This window comes from Oxyura jamaicensis, chromosome 11, assembly GCF_011077185.1.
Source record: "Oxyura jamaicensis isolate SHBP4307 breed ruddy duck chromosome 11, BPBGC_Ojam_1.0, whole genome shotgun sequence".
Lineage (NCBI taxonomy): Eukaryota > Metazoa > Chordata > Aves > Anseriformes > Anatidae > Oxyura > Oxyura jamaicensis.
Genome location: NC_048903.1, coordinates 17,709,251 through 17,729,312, shown reverse-complemented (window position 1 = coordinate 17,729,312; position 20,062 = coordinate 17,709,251). Strand labels below are relative to the sequence as shown.

The window sequence follows — 20,062 nt, the reverse complement described above, 5'->3', positions numbered from 1 at the left end:
CCAAGTCAAACCAGGATCAGTAGGTATTTATTCACCCATGACCATCTTGGAATGCTGCTCAATGTGTTTTTAACTCTGAAGTGGCAGCAAGAATACACTACATGTTTTTATAAAGCTTTGCATACCACAAAAATTTAAGAAAACTGGGTATTTGGGGATGTTAACCTTATCAGATTTTTTCCTTGGTACAAAAGAATAAAACAAGCGGGAGCTCTGCCATGACTTCTATACATTATTTTATTTTATTTTTTTTGTATGTTATAAAGGAACTGTTGAAAAGACACAGATCAGACTGTTATTTAAAATCACAGGCCAGAGCTGCTAACCTGCCCCATAGAATCTGGTTGCAGAAACACAACCAACTCTACATTTGGGGGAACAGGCATGTGCACATCTTCCCCTTGGCTGGAAGGAGGCTTCATGTCGAGGTCTGGCTGCAAACAAACTACAGCTAGAGAAACCGTGGGTGAGGCATCACTGCTGAGAAGGCAAAGCCCTCGATGTTTTGATTATAGGAACCAAACCCACCGACTGCAAGTACAACTGGAGTAACATAACTGAGGTGGAAAGAACCAGTTATCCATCTGGAAAAAAAAAAAAAAAAAAAAAAAAAAAAAAAAAAAAAAAAAGTGAGTTTGGGGACCTGTATTGTGACCATATAGATTTTTTCTTCCCAAGTATTCCTGCCTCATAGTGAAGGGCAGACGATGCTCAGGTGCTGTCCCTGCCACCTCCCTTTGTTCTCAGCCCCTGTACGGCCTTTACTTTCCAGCCTGGTGTGATTTTGGCAGCCATGAGATTTAACCTACTCACTGAGATTTATTTATTTATTTTTATTTTTGGATTTTTCTCCCCAATTCCAAGGCAATTTGCCTGACTGTATACCTTGAAAACGACCTGAGAAGGCACCTTAGCCCTCTCTGAGGGGCACAGCCCCGGGCAGTCGGTCTTCCCCAGTCACAACACACAAACCTCGGAGTTTTCACCACTCCTTCCCCCTCTACTCAGCCCTGGTAAGGCCCCACTTGGAGCACTGCATCCAGGTCTGGAGCCCCCAGCACAAGATTGATGTGGAGCTGTTAGAGTGGGTACAGAGGAGGGCCACGAAATGATCAAGGGGCTGGAGCACCTCTCCTGCAAAGAAAGGCTGAGAGCTGGGCCTGTTCAGCCTGCAGAAGAGAAGGCTCAGGGGTGACCCCATTGCAACCTTTCAGTACTTGGAGACTTATAATAAAGATGGAGAGCAACTCTTTGCTCAATCAGATATTGACAGTACGAGGGTGAATGGTTTTAAAAGAAAAGAGGGGAGATTTAGAGGTTAGAAGTAAATTTTTCACTCAGAGGGTGGTGGAACAGATTGCCCAGAGAGGCTGTGGATGCCCCATCCCTGGAGGTGTTCATGACCAGGTTAGAGGAGGCCCTGAGCAACCTGATCCAGTGGGTTGTGTCCCTGCCTATGGCAGAGGGGTTGAAACTGGGTGATCTTTGAGGTCCCTTCCAACCCAGGCCATTCTATGATTCTTTTTGGGCTGCACTTTAGCTGCCCGTGCGGCTGAGGTGAGCTGAGAGCTCCCGGTCAGTGGGGCCAGCCCTTTAACCGGAGGGAGCCCCTTAACCGGGGAGATCCCCCGGTCAGCGGGGAGAGCCCTTCCCCACACCGGCTCCAGTCTCAAGGTCTCCCACGTAGCCATTCCAGACTCTCCAGAGCTCACTCTGCCACCGCCCCCCTTTTTCCTTCTCGCTCCGGGACGAGCCGCCCCGGTCCCGCCCCGCTGCCGCCTCAGGGGCGGTGCTGCGCGGCGCCATTCCCCTGCCGTGCTTCGCTCCGCCTCGGCAGCCTGCAGGCGCCGAGGGGCGCCGGCTGTGGGGTATCGGTGGGGTGTAAAGGTCCGGGGGCTTCTCCTGGAAGGGGCGGAGAGGGGTCTTGGGGGGCCTCTCGCAGCGAGGCCGCGGCATGGGGCGCCCTGCCGGTAAGGGGAGAGGGGGGCTGGCGGCTCCGGGGTTGGCGGCTGTCGCCTCCCACTCCTTCCAGCTTCGGTCCCCGAGGTGGGGTGGGGGCCATTTCGGGGGGTTTGCAGATCTCGTGGGGAAGGACGGGCTCGACTTTGGGGAAATACTAAAGCTAGAAAATTGCAAATCGTCAAGGCTTGTGCCTGGCTCTCTGCTTGGAACTCCTCGCCTTGGGTCCCCCCCTTCCCAAGAGCCGTACCCTCCCTGCCCGGGGCCCTGCTCCCCAGTTCCCTGCTGATAGTGACCATGTCCTCACGGCTTTTTCTTCCAGGTTACTGCCATTTCCATTAACCTTTTGGCATTAATTCCGCGATCGACATCTTCCTTGCAGGAAGCAAGGCTTTTGGGCCTGTAACACTCAGTTAAGGTAAATAAGCCCAACCCAGACTTGTAGGTACAGCTGCTTATAAGTCAGTGTCATGTTGGATTAGCCTAAACAATGAGCTTCTGATGCTTCTGAAGGGCTGTTTTATGGCCTTGGCTAGAAAATGAGGTTTGTGTGGAAGTCGTAATCCTGAACCCAAAGTGACGTGCCTGAAATTATGTGGAGTTTGTGGAAAGGAAAGCACCAAAGGGCAGATTATACAGTTGTTCCCCGTTTTGGGGTTGTCACCCCAGAAGCGTGTCAGCCCTGGGTAGATGGGAAGGCTGTTGGCAGCAGTGTCTGTCGTAGTGGAACCTGGGATTTCAGGCCCCTGTGGCACTGTTATGTCTGTACCATGCTGCTCCAGGGAGCAATCCATTGCATGTGGCCTTGACAGCACATTAAAAAACACATAAATTAGTAATGCAAATGAATCCTGAGACAGTGGGAGAAACCACAGGTGTACGTTAAAGGTATTAAAAACCAAACAGACAAAAAAAACACAATTCTTTGGATTCCAGCTCCCAGCAATTTATTGAATTAATATAAACCTGTGTGTTAGGTCTTGAGTCTTGCTTCTAAATGTTCTGTTTACTCTGTATTTCTAAGCAGCTTTTTGACTGACTGCTGAATTGAGTCTGTAGAAACACGTGATGTTCAGAGTGATGGTGTTTTAGTGCCATATATTATTGGCAGACCTAGCTTCAGTCCGTTAATGCATTAGAAATGTAGCATAATCTGTCATAAATAATCCATAATTAGGCTATTCCCTTCATGTTACTGATGTATTCCATCTGACAGACTCGTGGTCGCTTTGTACAAGTTGATTTAATCATTAAATCATACTGGTTTTTCCATTTGATAAGACCTGAATGACGTTTGAATTGGTAGACAGGGTGGTCTTAGCAGAGAGATGTACTTTTTAAAGCTCAGTTACTGCTCACACACATTATTCTTCAAGTTTATGTAGTTCTGATATTCACGGAGACTTAAAATTAGTTCTAATAATTTCCTAGCAAGCTAGTAATTTTCCCCTCTTCTAAAACTTGCACTGGCATGTCAGGCTGTTCGGTGTATCTTTTACGACCCTTGTAATAGCCTTCAGTATTTGCATTTTTTTTTTTTCCATTTCCCTTTGCTTCAGGTTGGAAAGATGGGAAATGCAGAAAGCAGCGCCTATCAGAACCACCTTTCCAGATTTCTTCCTGAGGAGCAGTCTGACATTGATGGAGTATTTGATACCATATCGGGATCAAGTGGCTCATCAGCTGCAAAAAATGGAAAAGCTACAAAGAAAACTGTGACTCTGGGAGCACTACAGGCAAGAAAATATGTTATTCTTGATATATCTGAAATGCAATGTGTTGAACATAATTCTAGAAAGGAATTAAAGATGTGGCAATAATTACTTTTAAAGGATTGTTTGCCTTAATTTAATAGTTACAGTTTTGAGGTAGAATTGATATTTAATATTTTCTTACAGTAGCATCAGTAAATACTATTGAGTTTGTATTGCTCTGTTAAATTGAATCATTGGATCAATTTGCAGCTTTCTTGATTTCGAAGTAACTCGGCAGGTATGAAAATACTTTTACAGAATCCAAAAAAGTGGGAAGACTGTTCTTCCCTGTGAGTTGAATGCATGTGATTACTTACGGATTTTCTCAAGATGCTGTCACAAGCTCGATTTGGTTAGATCTTTCTCCCTCAATTACATCACTGGCTCTGATGTTTTCACTTGCATCAAAAAGTGAGAATTCAATTTTACTTGATTAAGCTGCAGCTCCCTATTTTATCTAATTAACATATATTATACTCTCTGATTAACTTTGCATTCATTTTCTAATCAAGAAAGAAAAGGAGTGGTTTGTTGTAATACTTCATAACTTCAGTTAGACTAGAATCAAGTGTCCAAATGAACGTAGTATTGAAGTTCATTTCTACACACGCTAAGCAGTTAATAGAATCAAATTAGAACTCCATGGCAGAGGCAGGATATTTTAGGTAATTAGCAATGTGTCTGCATAAAGACCAGCTTCAGCCTTATTACAGCCAGGTTGTTTATCAGCCACCACCAGTTTGAAAGCAATGTTGCTGCTGCCCAGTCTTTCAATCCTAATACCTCCAAAAACTCCTTGGTGTTTGTTACTTGATTGGGACCTGGAAGAAGTTCTCTGTTTAGCTTTGCCTTTATCTCAACGTGATGTTTGATGAACCTTTGTCTTTTCCTGTCCTTTTTGTTTGCCAACTTAAATTAAAATCTGGGAGGACTGCGTTAGATGTCTACCTAATTCTTTAGCACAGGGACTATTGCAATGGGAAGCCTGCATTTTTGGCACCTGTGCTTATGCTAGATTCCTGTGTGGCAGATTTGATCTAGCAATAATCTGATAACATTCACTGGACACTAACAACAAACTCATGTATTCTGCGTAGCCTTTACTAGAAGGAAGCTGCGTGGCTTCTGGACCAGAGCAGGCTGCGCTGTGTAGCTTGGAAAGCAGACTGCAAGCATCTCTTGATACTTTCTTGAAGCCATTTACAACAAGGATCCTAAACTATCAGAGATCTATATTTGTTTGAGGTTTTCTAAAACTTCTCAGTCCACCCACTTGAATCTACTCACTGGAATAATTATAAGCATAACAAAATAGTGCAGCTAAGTGGTAGGTGAGAAGGGGTACGGAGTAGGTAGGTAATACAGCAGTGTGAAGTAAAAAGCCCTTCAGTGTAGTGCATTTTTAACAATGTTTCCTGCTGTTTGCTTACTTCAGGCTCATGTAGCACTTTCAGAAAGCCCCTTGAAGATAACTGTACCCCCTGTGACAGTCCCTCCCTCAGTACGAACCATGCTAATGTGTCAGACTGCAGCTGTGAATGCTGCTGCTGCTGAAATCAATGGGACTTTTACCACTGACGTCAACAGTAGCAGGGTAGAGCTCAGCACGTTGGATCTCATCCTATATGTGCAGCAACAACCATTAACATCAAACAGGAACGTTCCTGGTGGCTTCGATAGGAGTGGTATTGAGCCAGCAATAGATTGGTAATAGCAGCTCCACTGAATTGATCCGGAGAGCTTTTACGCAGGTGGAGGGCTGTTGATTTCAGTGTAGTCCCCACTGGGCTGTGGCTCAGTGTGTGAGTGTCAAGTTGTGTGTTCAGCATGTTAGGCACAGTACTTCGCACAATGAAGACACCGTGTAATCATATCCTGGTGTATGGATGTATTTTAGATGATTTATTTTTAAACCCTGTAATTAACTTGAACACTGTGAATGTTTCTTGAATGCAGAGTCAGATCTTTCTGCAGTGTTGTGATGTATGATGGTGTACGCAAGTTAGCCTACAGTTCAAAGGGCCAGTCATGCAACTTACATGAACAATCCCTGATTTCAACATCAGGGATGCCTTATAAAACTCAGGTGATCTCAGTTCTGTTTCAGGCTTCTCCTGGATGTTGCTATGCAAGGGAAATTGTCTACAATTGTTCCTACACATGCATTTAGAGTTAAATACTTTGCCTGCATTTTCTCAAGGCCAAAACTGAAGCTATATGAAAAACTTCACTTGCCCTTTGATTTCAAGTGTCTGTGAGTTCCACTGTCAAAAGCAGAATTTTAATTTTAAACATCGCACTAGCAGAGTTGTAAACCTTTACAACAGAGTTGCCACGTACAAATCATTTGCTAGTACCCTGCTGATAACTTACAGTGCAGGTTTTTGTTTGTATGTTTTTAAAGTCCATAGCATTTGTAGAATAACTGTATCAATTTAAATCACTAAATTGTATTGGAAAGGATATGCTATAAAAATTGAGATTTTTATTTCTCTTGGAAAACCAGTACTTTGACAAAAGTTTGTTTCTGTTAGTAGATGCTTGGTACAGAATCCTTCATCCATAGCAGTGTATCTCAGCACATGTTAGCTGAATTATATTAGTTATTCTTCATTTTAAAAATAAGTTTTTTGCTACTTTTTTACTTGCAGGCATATATGCGGGAACCATTACCAGAGCAAATGACTGTTCGGTTGTACAATGGAATGAAAAGTATTGACCTGACTGGGAAATCGTCTGAGCTGAGAGAACAGATTGCTAAGGAGCAGTTTGTAATTTTTATGTCAAACCTCTTGAAAGGGAATGCAGATGAGAAGATTACCATAATAATGAGAATGATCTCCACGACAGAAGGTCCTGTGAAGGGCAAGCAAATCCAAGAGGTACACGGAGAGGTTAAATGTGTGCTTTGGGGGGTAGTAAAAGAGCAGAGACTAGGGTAGGTAATCTGAAGGTAATCCTTAGAGCACAAGATGATTCAGAATAGGGATTCCTGACTTGTTTTTTCTCCTCTCTGCCACTGACTTGCTTATCTTGGACAAACGGTGTAGGTTAGAGCCAGCAAAACCTGTGGTGTGGCTGGTGCTTCTGGGAACTGAGCAAAGTGCTTTCCAGAGCCTTAGCCACAGGATAGGTTTATGGATTAAGTATGTAGGTGGAAGGGTGGCATCTCAGAAAACTGTAACTCACTAGTGGCTCCTACAACTGTAAATTTTCATCCCCTCTTCCCCCTGTCTTCTGTGATGTATTTTACAGAAGTGATCTCTAAGGTAACATTTACTAAATGTCTTGGAAAAGGATCCTTTTCAGGACCTATGACACTGACAAAGTACTTCTGCTATTTCTGACTCTTCATGAGAAGAGATGTTTCTGTCGTTGGAATTACAGCACCAGTACTACTTGCCTTTGTTCTCTGAAAGTCTTTGAAAGTCTTTGGCAGTTTTATTTAAGAAATGACAAAATGGTGATGTTTTAATCTTTCAAGTTCACAGAGGATCTGATCATGTCTGTAGTCCATGTACTGAACTACAGGAAGGAACTGAAAGGTTGGAATTTGGAGAATACGAGGGATTCTGCAGGTGGAGTAAAGGCTCTGGCTTCTCAGCTGCTGTCGGAATTAAAGCTTGCAGGTAAGCAGCACTGACGTATTGTATTCCAGAATGGCACAGGGCTTGCATAATCACTGATCTCAAAAGAACTTTGCTCTTTGGATCATATTTTTTTTGAGTTTAAATAATGAGACCAGTTTCTAGTGCTTGGAGAATAACTCGGTAATTTTGATTATTCTACATTACCATCTTAGTTCAGGAGTGCTTTGTTTTGAAGTCCCAGTTCAAGTGGACATGCAAAACTGTTTATCACAGAACATGTGCTTTTTACAAATACTTGACTTGCAGGTGACAAATGTTTTGATGCATCTGCAGATGTTTATGATTGTATGTCCTTTTGCAAAGCCTAGATTTACCTCTGTACTGTTGTAATTACAGATTTTGCTGTTTAGCAAAAAAAATACCTCATGTTGTAACCATGAGTCCACATTTCTTAAGCATGACAGCCCAATGAATGGGTGTCACAGTCCAATGTTTCTCAGCTCTGTGCATGCATCTCTTTAACGTAGCTGACAATTTACTATCTCCATCTCCTTTTGTTTGTATTTTCATGCCTAAGTAACGGAGCGTTTTTTGCACTTAAATCAACTGATTATTTTCCTGAAAGAAGGTACAGGCTAGGAGGCTTACTACTGTTCCATGTATCTTGTTATTTAGATGGGGCAAAACCTGTGGGCCCTCAGCTAATGGAGATGAATTTTGATCAAAGTGTCATTGAGGATTGGGTGTACCGAGTTCCACACATCTCAACTTTTCTCAGTGTTGTTATCAGGCAAGGCCTCCATGTTCTGCACTCTCTCCCAGACCAAGCCAAAGAAATGGTCAACTTGGTTCCAGGCTGCAAAGGCATCAAAGGAAGAGGACTTGTCAGTCTCTTTGACATCCCATCCATCATATACATCAACTCCCATTTGCCAGCAGAGCTACAGCACAAGTGGCGGCTTTTGTTCTCTTCTAGGCTTCACGGAGAAAGCTTTTCACAGTTATGTGGGCATATAGTGAACAAAGGTCCCTGCATAGTGATCTTAAGGGACTTGGATGGCTATATCTTTGGTGGGTTTGCATCTCACTCCTGGGAAGTGAAACCACAGTTTCAAGGTAAAAGACTTTTCTTTTTCTGTTAATATCTCATGGTTCCAGTAAACATTGCTTATTCTGTACAGGTGCAAGAATCCTGTCTGCTTAATGGATACTGTCATTTTACTTTCACAACACACGGTATTTCCATGGCTTCAGGTGTATTTTCCTCCAGCAAAACTATACTCATTTTGGAAGCATGTATAAAACATACCAAGTTATTCTGCCCTTGTGCCCTGTCAGGCATATTCCTGATGAACGTTTATAGTTTGTCTGTTGTTGGATAAGACTTACAATTGCAGGACTTACTGATCATGGTTTCCTTATCTGTGAAAGCTATCAACTCCTGTAGCTCCATAGGTGAAAGTGAAGTGAAAAATGAATGAAATACATTATAAGCAAGAAAGTACATTTTAAATAACGTGTCCAGCAGATGGCAATGTTTCATCTCAGAACAGCTGAGCAAAAAAAGTCAGCTAAGGCTTCCATTACCATTTGCACACTAGCTCTTTCTGCCTTTGTTACCCTTTAAAAATCCAGCAGCAAAAAGTTCTGCTGTACAGAACAAACATTTTCTTCCCTTGAAAACTCTAGAGAGGGGAGAGGGGCTTTTTGTAACTCTATGGAAGTAACTTTTCTTTCTGGAAATGCAGCTTTCTGGAAAAAAAAAAGAAAAAAAGATGGACTTCGGGTAATCAATCCTTCTGGGAATCCTTGCTTTCGATACATGAAACTCAATTGCTATGCTTAGGTAATATTTGATAATTACCACTCCACTCAGTTAATACAATTATTATGTTGGTTACAAAACATTTTCCTTCTGTTTTCCCTGACAGAATAACACATGCAGTGCTATTCTACACACCACAGGCCTTTCTGAGTACAAAACTGGGCATAATGAAAGCTGTACCCTAAATTCATTGACCCCAAACTGATCTGTGTATCTGTCTACAAAACAACAGTCAGAACTAAGAGTGTCTGCACTACTGCCAGTTTGTACAGGTCCTGCAGTTGGCCAGTTCTAGATGACACGATGCAAGCCTGTGATAGGTGTACCCTTGCTTAGTAATGTAATGTACTAGTCATGCCTCTGACCGCCCTTGGTCACAGCCACATAATCCCATTGATTTCTGTGACCCTGCACAGAGTTAACTGACAGTAAACAATAGGTCTAGGTCTTGATTAGACATAGATATTGGCTTTCTGAGATTGCAGCTGCTGTCTTTCATTTATTCAGCTGCATTTCTTCAATACCTTTTTCCTATCCTATTTGTAAGCAAGTTACTGCCTGGCCACTTGTCTGACCTCACACGCTTTTCTGTTTGCAGGTGACAATAGATGCTTTCTGTTCTCTGTTTTCCCCTCCCTTGCTGTATATACGTACACGGGATATAATGACCACTACATGTATTTGAACCATAGCCAACAAACAATGCCAAATGGACTAGTAAGTACTAAGAAAGGACAATTTGGAAATTGGATTAATGGCTGATGTTTGCAAGTGTTTTTTTTTTTTTTTTTTTCTTTTGTTACATCTTTCAGCAGACTTGTTTCACTTTATTTTTTCTCTGAGGATGTTTTCATCCTTTCCCTATGCTACTTGTCGCACATTTCTACTAGGAGCATTTTTATTTATTGTTTTTTAGCATTAAGTATCAGTGTAAAGTGTGAACTATGGATAATGACAGAGAACTGCTTATAGTACTAATAGAGTTCTTACTTTTCTGTGTAGTTGGTAGGTATTCTGAAGTACCAAATCAACTAAGATAGAATTTATTTATGTCTGGTCCAAGTAGGTGAGCTTTATGCAGGTTAGGGTTATGAAGATGATGGGAACGCATTTTTTTTTGCCAAGTTTATCACACACGCCCTTCTAGGAGTCCTTAATTCCTGTTTTCTGGGAGAATGGGCAGCATGTATCTGCACTGTTGAGGCAGCATATGCTGGCTGATCTAAGTAGTAGAAGAGCCTTCTACTGGCTGTTCTCACTGCCACAGCAACTGCTTTTTAAGTTACTTAAGACTGAGAAAGCCCAACAGAATTAGAGTATGAGAGTTCTAGGTAGGCTGCTGCTGTTGCATGATTCCAGTGGCAGAAGCCCCCTTTACTCAAGCCTATGAAGGAGCTCTCCAGATGCAGATTTTCTACAAAACAACAGCACAGCATCTATTTTGAGCAGTGCTTTACAGATTCGTTGTGCTGTGTGCCTGTAACTTTGGGAATTGTAGCGGTCTGAAGTGAATTTGCTCTGAAGAAAACAACATCGAATTACATTATCCATTTCTGTGGATGCTTTTCTAAACTGAAAACAGGCGGCTAAACCCAATGCTTCTGCCCTATTTAAAATGGAACTGTCAGTCAATAAATGAAAGCCAGGGAGCTAAATTTCTGGCACCACATTCAGTATCTGCAAACAGTTCAGCTGTGACTGTAAAACATACAGGGAGGGCAGTAACATTCAAGTAAATTCTGGTTTGTCTGTGGGAATACCAGATTTGTATACAGTAGCTGAGGTTCACTCAGAATAGCCTTTTTCACCTACCCACAGAAGTATGGCATAGATACTAAAACCGGTGATTTATAATCTAGGTTTTGTAACTTGTCCACTGTATTGTACATGCGTAGCAAGTGTTTAGTATGCTGCTTTGGTTCACAGGGTATGGGTGGACAACACGATTACTTCGGCCTCTGGATAGACAGTGACTACGGGAAGGGACACAGTAAAGCCAAACCTCGATGTACCACCTACAATAGCCCTCAGCTATCAGCTAAAGAGAATTTTACACTGGATGCCCTGGAAGTTTGGGCAGTGGGAGACTTGCCTGAAAGTACAGAGGTTGGTGAACAAAACTGAAACCCGTGAAACTGTTTCCCGATTGGCATGGGAGATGCCAAGGAAAAACTTACAGTTTTGGTTTTCTCATAAGCACTCTCTCTTTACCATAATGAATAATGTTTTCTTTAACTCACTTCGAGGTGCAGTATATTTTGTAGTAAGAAAATTGTAAAACAGTAGTGGAATTTTTGAGAATTCCAACATGAAAAAATATCAGGAGCCATGAGGTGATAGAAGAGCAATACTTTACTTTCAATTTCAAAATGCCTTCCTGACGCTGAGGAATGGTCTCGAGGAAGAACCTCCGTGCAGGGGTTCAGTTAAACCCAGTATTTGTAAAACAGAAACAAAGCACTAGAAGCGTGTAAATAAAGTCTAATCTGTAGCTCAGGAAGAGAACTGAGAGAGACAAAATATTTTTTTTTATCAGTAAATTGTAATTTATTGTTGTTTTACAACAGATTAGCCGTTTATAATCCTTGCAGCTCCAATCCCAGCACTTCCTTATCTGACAGAAGACTAATAAAAACACGGCAAGACCTGCATTTAAACAGCTGATACTCTATATAGAACAGTAATATTTGAAGTGCCTAGGAAACCTGGTTTCAGCAAGGATACAAAGAGCTTTGTGCTTAAATAGTTTGTGAATAGATTATTGTCGGTCTTTCTGCACCTTGTTTATTCCTGGGAATGAGTAGGAGACCTTTCCTGTCTCCTCTATCTCTTCAGTTTAACTTATTAAACTGTCTGCTTTGCACAGTTGCTTTTCTTTGTTTTTAATCTTTATTTCTTTTCATACTGAATTAATGTACTCTGTCTGTTCATTGGACCCACAGCTCTAAGTAGAAACAGAACAGATTGTTTACAGGAACTGTTAGATTGTACTTGAATTTTCTTTTTTTTTTTTTTTTTTTTTTTTTTTTTTTTAAGAAAAGTTGACATCTACACTTGAAATTGTGGTCAGGTTAACTAGTATGTTCTGGCTGACTTGTAACCTGAACATACTTAAAACAATTCACTGTCTTCTTAGGAAAATTCTATGACTGTTCTGTGTATCTGCAGCACTTAAAGTCACTGGATGTATCCCAGTGAACCTTAGATGCCTTACATGGAAAGCATGCGTCTGTCAGTGTGACGAGCTTGCAAAACCACATTACTTGTGGGTTGTTGAGTATGTCTCCTTTTAGCCTAATACCGATTCATTCATAATGACATTGTAAATTGACTTTATTTTCTTTTGCTTTACAGACAAAAGGTAAGAAGACTATCTTGGATGTGGATCCTGAGGCCCAGGCCTTACTAGAAATGATTGGAAAAAGTCGGCAGAGTGAAGGTTTACGAGAACCCATTGAAGATGACGAAGATAACTAAAAGATTCACAGTAACATGAAGTCCCCTTTTTTTTTTTGCTCCTTTCATGTTCTTTGGACAGGATGTTCTTCCTCTTTCTTTTTTTTCCTTACATTTACCTAATTATCTGGGACTAAGCATAAGTCTTGTACTTATGTAACATTTAGGTCCAGTACAATATCCTGCCTGAAGGGTTTAGCCTGAGGAAGACAGAAAAATTAGCTAGGTATTTAAAAGACATCTAATGATTACGTTCTAGCTGAATGTGAACTTACTAGCATTTCTGATAGATCCTGCCTGCGTATAGAGTTTAAAAACAAAAGAATAACTTAATGGCAGTACTGCTTATTGATTTGGAGAATTAATGTGTATTTACATAAAGTCTAGCTGATTCTTTGATTAAGGTTCTTACACCTTGACTACATGTATTTATTTGCATGCAATGAAATGAGTTGGTGAAGCTTGCAAATTGTAATTGTATCTTCCGTTGGTAAACATAGAATAGTCCTCATGATTCCGTATGAAGAATGCTATTAATTTGCATTGCTGCAGTTAAAGCAGTGAATCTCAGTTTTTTCTAAGTCAGATTTTAAGCAAGTGACTCTATGGGCTGTAAGGTGCAGGATGCTAAGTATACGGTGTTGAGTTTTATAGTAATACACTACAGTTTAGTGAAGCTCGCTTAATATGTTTCTGGAGAAATTTGCCTATTGTGTTTTAAACTTAGGAGAACAAAGCCATTGGAGTCATTGAGACACACTTATTCTAAGAGTGGGCCAACCCTGTGCTCCCAGAACAAACATACCTCAAGGGGAGGTGCCTTCTTAGTAGATTTGCTTGAGACCGGAGAAAAAGATGAGGCTGTAGAAAGGATTAAGGAAGAAGCATCCACAGGTAATTGCAGATAGGTTGTAAATAAATAATTTTTTAAAAATCAGGCCTATGCCTTTAACTTCTCCGAAGACGACTGCATATTTTATTTCCACATAATTGTCATTGTATTATGAAAAAAAGTACAAAACATAACTAGCAGGTTGTTGTTTTTTTTTTTTTCTGTTTTGTTGGCTGTTCACCAGCCAAGACCAGTTTTGTGAACTCTCCACTCAGGGCTTTTTCTACTTAAATCTACTCTCATGTTTTTTAGTTTGACCTTGCTAATTCTCTGTGTAATTAACTTGTCAAAAATAACCCTCATTTCTATCAGGGACTGTCATTTCTAGCTCAGCAAATTGTGTTTGGTTATGTGTGACAGTCAGCCTTTCTCTTCCTAAGTAAAAGGACTGCGTCCATTCATCTTTGTATGAGCATGAGTTTGTCATAGAAAAAGTTTGATTTCCATGCATCATAGAGTAAAACAGATGCTGTAAGTCTGCATTATTGCTGCAATTCCTGATCATGTGGCCTTCCTTCATATGCTTTCCATTAACATTTGTAGCAGCAGTTAGGGAAGGAAAAAAAAAAGTAAGCCTTAGAAAAGTTATACTGATCCTTTATGTAATTTTCTTTCTGTATTTTTGTAAGAATCTTCAATGGTATACAGTAGAAAATACTGTATAGACAGCTACTAAGTACATGATGCTCTCTGCAAGTGTGGTGATGCTGGCTTTGTTTTAACATGGTATTGTCGGATTCCCACCATAAGCCTCTGAAGTATTCTTTGTCTTAGGCAATGGCTCAGCTTACTAAATACTGCTGAAGTGGATGGCATGCAGAAATGAGACAGTTGAACTTCCGCAATTACACGATAGGCAAACTGCTAACCTTTCTTTTTGTCCCGTAATGAGGCAGACACTTTTCCTTGAGGACTGAAACTGTTTGCAAGGATATTTAAAAAAAACAGCAAGACATTTTTGCAAGCAGTAACTGGGGAGGGTGAAGTGCATGAAGCCTGCTCTACCCCAAAAGTATTACAGTGGCTGGGTTTTCTTTGATTTAAAGTAAGTGACAGTCTAGCTGGTTCTTTCTAGACTATGAATCAAAAGTATAATCCTGTTTAAATAGAATCTTGTGAAGACTGGCATAGCGTTTTGACCTCTGAAATTGTGTTTTATGACAAGTTTGTATCTGAGACTCTTATCTTCACTTTAAAGTGAAGGTGTTAAGCTGGGGCAAGAAGAAAACTGACACTTTGGTAATTGTAGCAGATGTCAGTGAAGCACTATTTACTAGGAAACTACTGATCCAAGCAGCAGATGGGATTATTCAAGATAGGCTTGGAAGAGAGTCAACTTTTTTTTCTCTCCCCCACCCCCCAGAACCTAATGATTAAGCAATCTCTGCTTCACGTTCCTGCATCAACAAAGGTCCTGAAAGTGGTTGTCAGCAGTGAGTTTAGCTATGATCTAAACATCTCTCACTTTTATGCAGCTGTTGATCCAACTGCAAAGCTTAATATTCCTGTAAGTGTACAAGTCATCTTCATTCTCCTGTGCTTGTGAGAGCGAGTGCCTTCCCCATGAACTCTGTCTGCCACTGTGCATCAGATCAGCCATCCGCTTTTGCCCCTATGGGACCAGTAGGAGTAAAAATGACTGTGGTTTTCAGCGAAGGTTAACAGGAGCGATAGCAATTCAGATCTCTACTGTTCATTTGAAATCTCATGCTAGATTCCTTGAGAGTCTGGTAAAGCAAAGCTAGGTATCACGGACTCTAGAAACGTTGTGGATTGCCCATAGGCAAACAAGTGCTCGTGAAGGCAGTTCTTTTCCATTAATCTAATTTAAAATAAAAGGATGGGTCTAAATCAAGAGTCTTGTTCAGATATGTGAACGTAATGTTTTAAAACAGATTTTTATTAATAAAAATCATTATGATTTAAATAAATAAAAATTCAATTTATGCGCAGTAGATATTTCTGTACAGGTGTGAAGTTTCCTTATTTTGTTTAGGGGCTATCACAGCATTCTTGGCATACAGAGCAATGTTACAAAAATATACCTGATCTTGGTTTAAAACAGGAGCCAGTCCAGAGGTTTCTGTAGACATCTCAAACAGCTTAGGTACAGTGTGCAGAAGGAACGCACTGGAGTAGGAGGAACTGTCGGTACAGATTTACTTGGGTATCTTCAGAAAAGACAGGCATCATCAGAAAATGGTGCATTTGAGTTACCCAGCATCACAGCTCCAGTCCGAGTATATCTTTAGAGAAAGTCTGCATCAGTTACGACACTCCTTTGTGTGCTTTGGTTGGCAGCAGTGTTTTTCACAGAGTTTGACCAACTCAGACACGATGAAAACTGAGGAAGCGAGTCCAGTAAGAAACAGCAGGTCTGCCGAGGGGAAACAGAGCAGAGGTGAACACAGTGGACAAATGGATTTTGGGCTGGGCAGGGATCCCTAATTAAGGGGTCTCCTGCAGCAGGTATTTGTGCTGGTGTAACTACGTAGAGGTAATGTCTGGCTATGCTTGTGGTAGCTGTTGAATTAGAGAAATGACTGCAATAAATAAGTAATATGCAGTCAGTTGGTATAATCCATTTGATGGAGAGACTACATTAATCTGAACTCAGCTTCTAACATGCCTAGTGTAGATATGATACAATATAGGATGGTGGAGTTTGCTTAGACTGATTTAAATGCTAAAATATGCATTGCGTTTTCAACTAGTAAACGTTTACCCTGATATATATTTTTTTAAAATTGAGTGACTGCATAATGATCATAGATCGATGTGTTTAAAGAAAGATTATCATACAGAACTCATGGAAAATCTAAGTCTGTCTGCATTTACATGCATTTATGTGCAGTAAATCAAAATTCAAAACCTACCGAGGGATATCATTAAATACTAGCATGTTTGTATAGCTACGCCTGTGCACATAGGTATATGAACTGTTGATTGATTTCCCCTACCAGCAATCTCATGGGAGCTATCACATAGCAATTTGGCAGTTTCAACTGCTTTTTAAAGTAGCTTATATATATAAAAGTAACTTACCTAGGACTCCTAAATTCTCTGTCTGGAAGATCTTTTGTAATGGAGGGACATATATAACAGCCAGCTGTCCCAAGAACGACCCAAGCACAGAATACAAGAACATGCGGTTTCGAAAAAAGCCAATTTCAAATATCAGCTTTGTCTAGAAAAAGGAAAAAATAAACATAGCATTTCCCAATCTCCTGTTGGTACTTGAATGTCAGGCTGTTTCTTTGCATATAAGTCTATTACTCTTTGGAAACAAGTTACATGTATGCTAACTGGGGCAGAACTAGATAGTTGAAAGCGTAGTTGCAGTTGAACAATGATGAATAACTTTATAAAGATGATAAAAATCACACTGTTTAAATGACTGTAAAACAAACAAAAACTTCTTATGCAAAATGTTTGTATTCTAGTGTTTATATAGTGTTTAGTTACTGTTTTTAGACAAGTAATTGCTGCTGACACAATAATCTCACCTGAGAGCGGCATGTCAGGGCATTGAAGAGGTCAAAAAACACAAAACACGTGAAAGTCATTGTGGTGGTTCGGGGAGTTATGCCACTTTCTGGATTCTGAAAGCACATGAAAAGTTAAGCCTCACAAAGATAATGTCAATGCAACAGCTGGACTAAATATTCCCTTTAATGATCCCTGGCTTCCTAACACTGCCCTTCCTAATCCTTCCCCACTGGATATTTCAGAAAGTTCCCACATAGTTCCTTCAGAAATTGCCCTTCGCTTCGTTCTCCACCCTGATGAAAATAAGATACGATTGAAGATTTTCCTCACCTCCTTCCAGAAGACAAAGAGGGTTCCACTGATGATAATTACAGCTGACATGAAGATTTTCAGGATCAATGACTTGCTGAGTATAGTATCCGTAATACATCGGGGGGGCTGTTTGATAGTATCCCTGTCGACAGGTTCAACTCCCAAGCTACCTCAAATAGAAGAGCACCATGTTTAGTTAACGTGCATTTTCCTGAAATGTTACTGCTGATAGGACAGATCTTGAAAATTAAATTATTTGAAATAAAGCATGAGAGATGTCAGTATTCTGGCAGGGTTACATAAAGCCCCAGATTTGTCTGGGAGACCTATGATAAAGGTCTCTTTTGGAAAATGAGCTGCTACAGTGACCTAGTAGACTACCATAGTGCACCATACCAGTAATCCCATCCTAGAGGGAGAGCTAGGTGTAAAATTATGGCTAACATCACTTCTGTGATGGAGTAGTTGTAATCAGCAGATGGATGAGTTTCTTGCATCCTGTGATTTTGGGCATATACACACCTATATGTATGCAGAATTTCCTTGCCAGTCAGACCTGCAGCGTGACAGCAGCTGATGCACTTTGTATAGAAGATTGTTTCCAGTGTAAATGTGGAACAATTAGCTGGTTCCACCCCAAAATAAGAACATGTAAAACCCTGAGTACAGCTGAAGTAAGTGCTTTGGGAGGGACCAGAAGTGAACAAAAGTACAACTTCTCTTATATAACTATCAAGCGGTTGGCACATTGATAAGAAATCATAGCAGCTTGTGTTCCTAAGGCAAATTCATACATATTAAAAACCAAGAATATTTTGCTCATTTGAGTTTTCTATACCTTTGGGCTGGGGGCCCGTCCATGATGATGTTGATCCATAAGATCTGCATAGCGTTGAGTGGATTTGGTAGATTGAGCACTGTTGACAGAGTAATTAGGCTCAATGCTGAAATGCTCCTGCAAAGCACAGAAGATCGTTTGTTTGCGTGGCCTCGCCCAAGGGGTGCTTCCACTGCAATCGAAGCAAACAAGAACTTACGTGCTCAGCTGGAACCGGACAAAGTTTTTTATATTGTAAAATATTCCTTTTCCCTCTTCTATTGCATTCCTGGAAGGGAGAGGAGAATTTATTAAATAACTACGACTAATACTATTCTACACTGAGCTCCCTGTGACACCCTGAAGACAAGTTATCTTCTCTAGCACTTACCTTGGTATGAAATTCATACCCTGGCTTAGGAAGAGGAGAACAATGCATCTTCTCAGTTAAAATGATTTTATCAGCATTAATCAAGCTGAAAACACTGGTTCATAGGGCCAGGTTTTGATTCATAAAGCAGGCATGTGACCTATTATAGCCTCACTCTACTCTGCCTACCGTTACTGCTATGAACCAACAAAGCATTGCAAATTATACAGCTTTCCTCTGAGCTTCCCGCATGAGGCAGACAGCACAAGTTATGATCTACCCAGACATCCAGGAGCTTTTAAATCTCCAGTCAGCTACAGTAACTGGGGATTCTCTATTACTACAGCAACAAGAAACCAGGGCTTTCAGATGAAAGGTAGCTTTGTCACCACCACCTGAAACAAAAAAAAGCCATTGCAGTGCATACAACTGAAAGTGAGCCAGGCCCACACTGAGGAATCAGTCTCCGCTTACTGCCAGCTGACTTACATATCCTGCATCTCAGATTTTTCTGGGGCTAGTCACATAACAGCCTCATTGCAATGGATAGCCAGAAAGCATCTGAAGTAAGAAAACAGATACTGAAAGTCTCTGAACCTACATTACTGTTGAGAAGTCATCGTCCACAAGGATCATGTTGGCAGCCTCTTTGCTGACATCTGTACCTGCTTGCCCCATTGCAATCCCAATATCGGCAGACTTAAGGGCCACAGCATCGTTAACACCATCTCCTGTCATTGACACAACAGCACCAGCCCTCTGCAAAGCCTGTGGTGGAGGAGAGATGAGGGACTTTGAAGCCAGGAGAATATAAGTCCTGTTGGCAGTCACAGGATTGGCACTTAACGGAACTGCTGCATGGTTTTGAGGGTAGACATCAGCAGGCCACATCAATACGGACTGTATAGAGCACACAACCAAACTCAGACAGACTAAGAATTCAGACACTGGGTTTTCAGGAGTTCCAGTGTCTCACATTTCCAGCAGAATATAAAAGAGGAGACTGAAGTCCTCTTGATACTGTGCTTGTTATCATCAAGCACACTATTACTAACATCTCTCAAGTGACCTAGGCCAGGTCTGCAGGAGAAACACTAACGACTTTGTTGTAAATAGTGCCAATGCTCTAGCTTGGGTTTTACGGTCCTTTAGGTTGAGCTGATTGTGCCTTGGAAGACCAGGTGGCTTACAGAACTCCTGAGGGCCCCCTACACCTTGTTTTCATGAGGCCTGTAATGGATTTGAGAAGCTTTTAGTACCTTTATGATTTTTAGTTTGTGCTTTGGACTTGTTCTGAAGAAAATGGAAACCTGAAAAACAAAAAATACATTATTGTATGAGATAGATGCCACTGGAAGTGTAACCAAGCCTAGTTATTGTATTCAAAACCATTACATTTTTGACAGTGGATGAGAGCTCTGCCTCTGCCAGTTGGTCCAGCTCTTCCCCAGACATGGCTTTCAGCTTCCCATTGCAGAGACCAATATTCTGTCCTGCAAAGAGAAGCCCAAAATAAGATCATCAGCTCTAGAAAAAGCCAAGTGTTTCCTGACTTGAAGAAGAGGCAGCAACTGAAGAATTTACAAGGAAATATTTCT

At 41.0% G+C, this 20,062-nt stretch overlaps 2 protein-coding genes across 7 annotated transcripts in view; one reads left to right on the top strand and one right to left on the bottom strand.

Moving 5' to 3' along the window:
- Window positions 1-1,808: 1,808 nt before the first annotated feature.
- On the top strand, window positions 1,809-15,431 carry MEAK7 (MTOR associated protein, eak-7 homolog). 4 transcript variants are annotated; one of them, XM_035336623.1, is made up of 9 exons: window positions 1,809-1,868; window positions 2,282-2,377; window positions 3,519-3,695; window positions 6,365-6,595; window positions 7,198-7,342; window positions 7,979-8,419; window positions 9,727-9,845; window positions 11,055-11,234; window positions 12,483-15,431. In XM_035336623.1, exons 3-9 carry the CDS (start codon window positions 3,528-3,530, stop codon window positions 12,603-12,605), a joined length of 1,407 nt encoding a protein of 468 aa, XP_035192514.1. In that variant the 5' UTR covers window positions 1,809-1,868; window positions 2,282-2,377; window positions 3,519-3,527; the 3' UTR covers window positions 12,606-15,431. The 4 variants fall into 4 exon arrangements, with proteins under 4 accessions (XP_035192514.1, XP_035192515.1, XP_035192516.1 ...); XM_035336624.1 differs by having other exon boundaries at window positions 1,838-1,879; XM_035336625.1 differs by having other exon boundaries at window positions 1,866-1,887.
- Window positions 15,355-20,062, bottom strand: part of ATP2C2 (ATPase secretory pathway Ca2+ transporting 2) — a 24,041-nt gene continuing 19,333 nt past the window's right edge. For 2 of the 3 annotated variants that reach the window (XM_035336618.1, XM_035336619.1), the window contains exons 19-27: window positions 19,860-19,957; window positions 19,724-19,774; window positions 19,066-19,232; window positions 18,315-18,383; window positions 18,116-18,232; window positions 17,296-17,443; window positions 16,983-17,078; window positions 16,522-16,663; window positions 15,355-15,853 (exon numbers count right to left, since the gene is read on the bottom strand). In XM_035336618.1, the coding sequence (XP_035192509.1) occupies window positions 15,741-15,853; window positions 16,522-16,663; window positions 16,983-17,078; window positions 17,296-17,443; window positions 18,116-18,232; window positions 18,315-18,383; window positions 19,066-19,232; window positions 19,724-19,774; window positions 19,860-19,957 (1,001 nt within the window). In that variant the 3' untranslated portion in view covers window positions 15,355-15,740. Of the gene's footprint in view, window positions 15,854-16,521; window positions 16,664-16,982; window positions 17,079-17,295; window positions 17,444-17,872; window positions 18,013-18,088; window positions 18,233-18,314; window positions 18,384-19,065; window positions 19,233-19,723; window positions 19,775-19,859; window positions 19,958-20,062 lie in introns of those variants that run through there. The other variant, XM_035336620.1, reaches the window with a different exon arrangement.

Excerpts from the sequence above, each read along its gene's own strand:
- MEAK7 (XM_035336623.1), top strand. The coding sequence starts at position 3,528 with ATGGGAAATGCAGAAAGCAGCGCCTATCAGAACCACCTTTCCAGATTT. Across the intron at positions 6,596-7,197 it reads AGGGCAAGCAAATCCAAGAG|TTCACAGAGGATCTGATCAT; the intron begins GTACACGGAGAG and ends TAATCTTTCAAG. Across the intron at positions 9,846-11,054 it reads AAACAATGCCAAATGGACTA|GGTATGGGTGGACAACACGA; the intron begins GTAAGTACTAAG and ends TTTGGTTCACAG.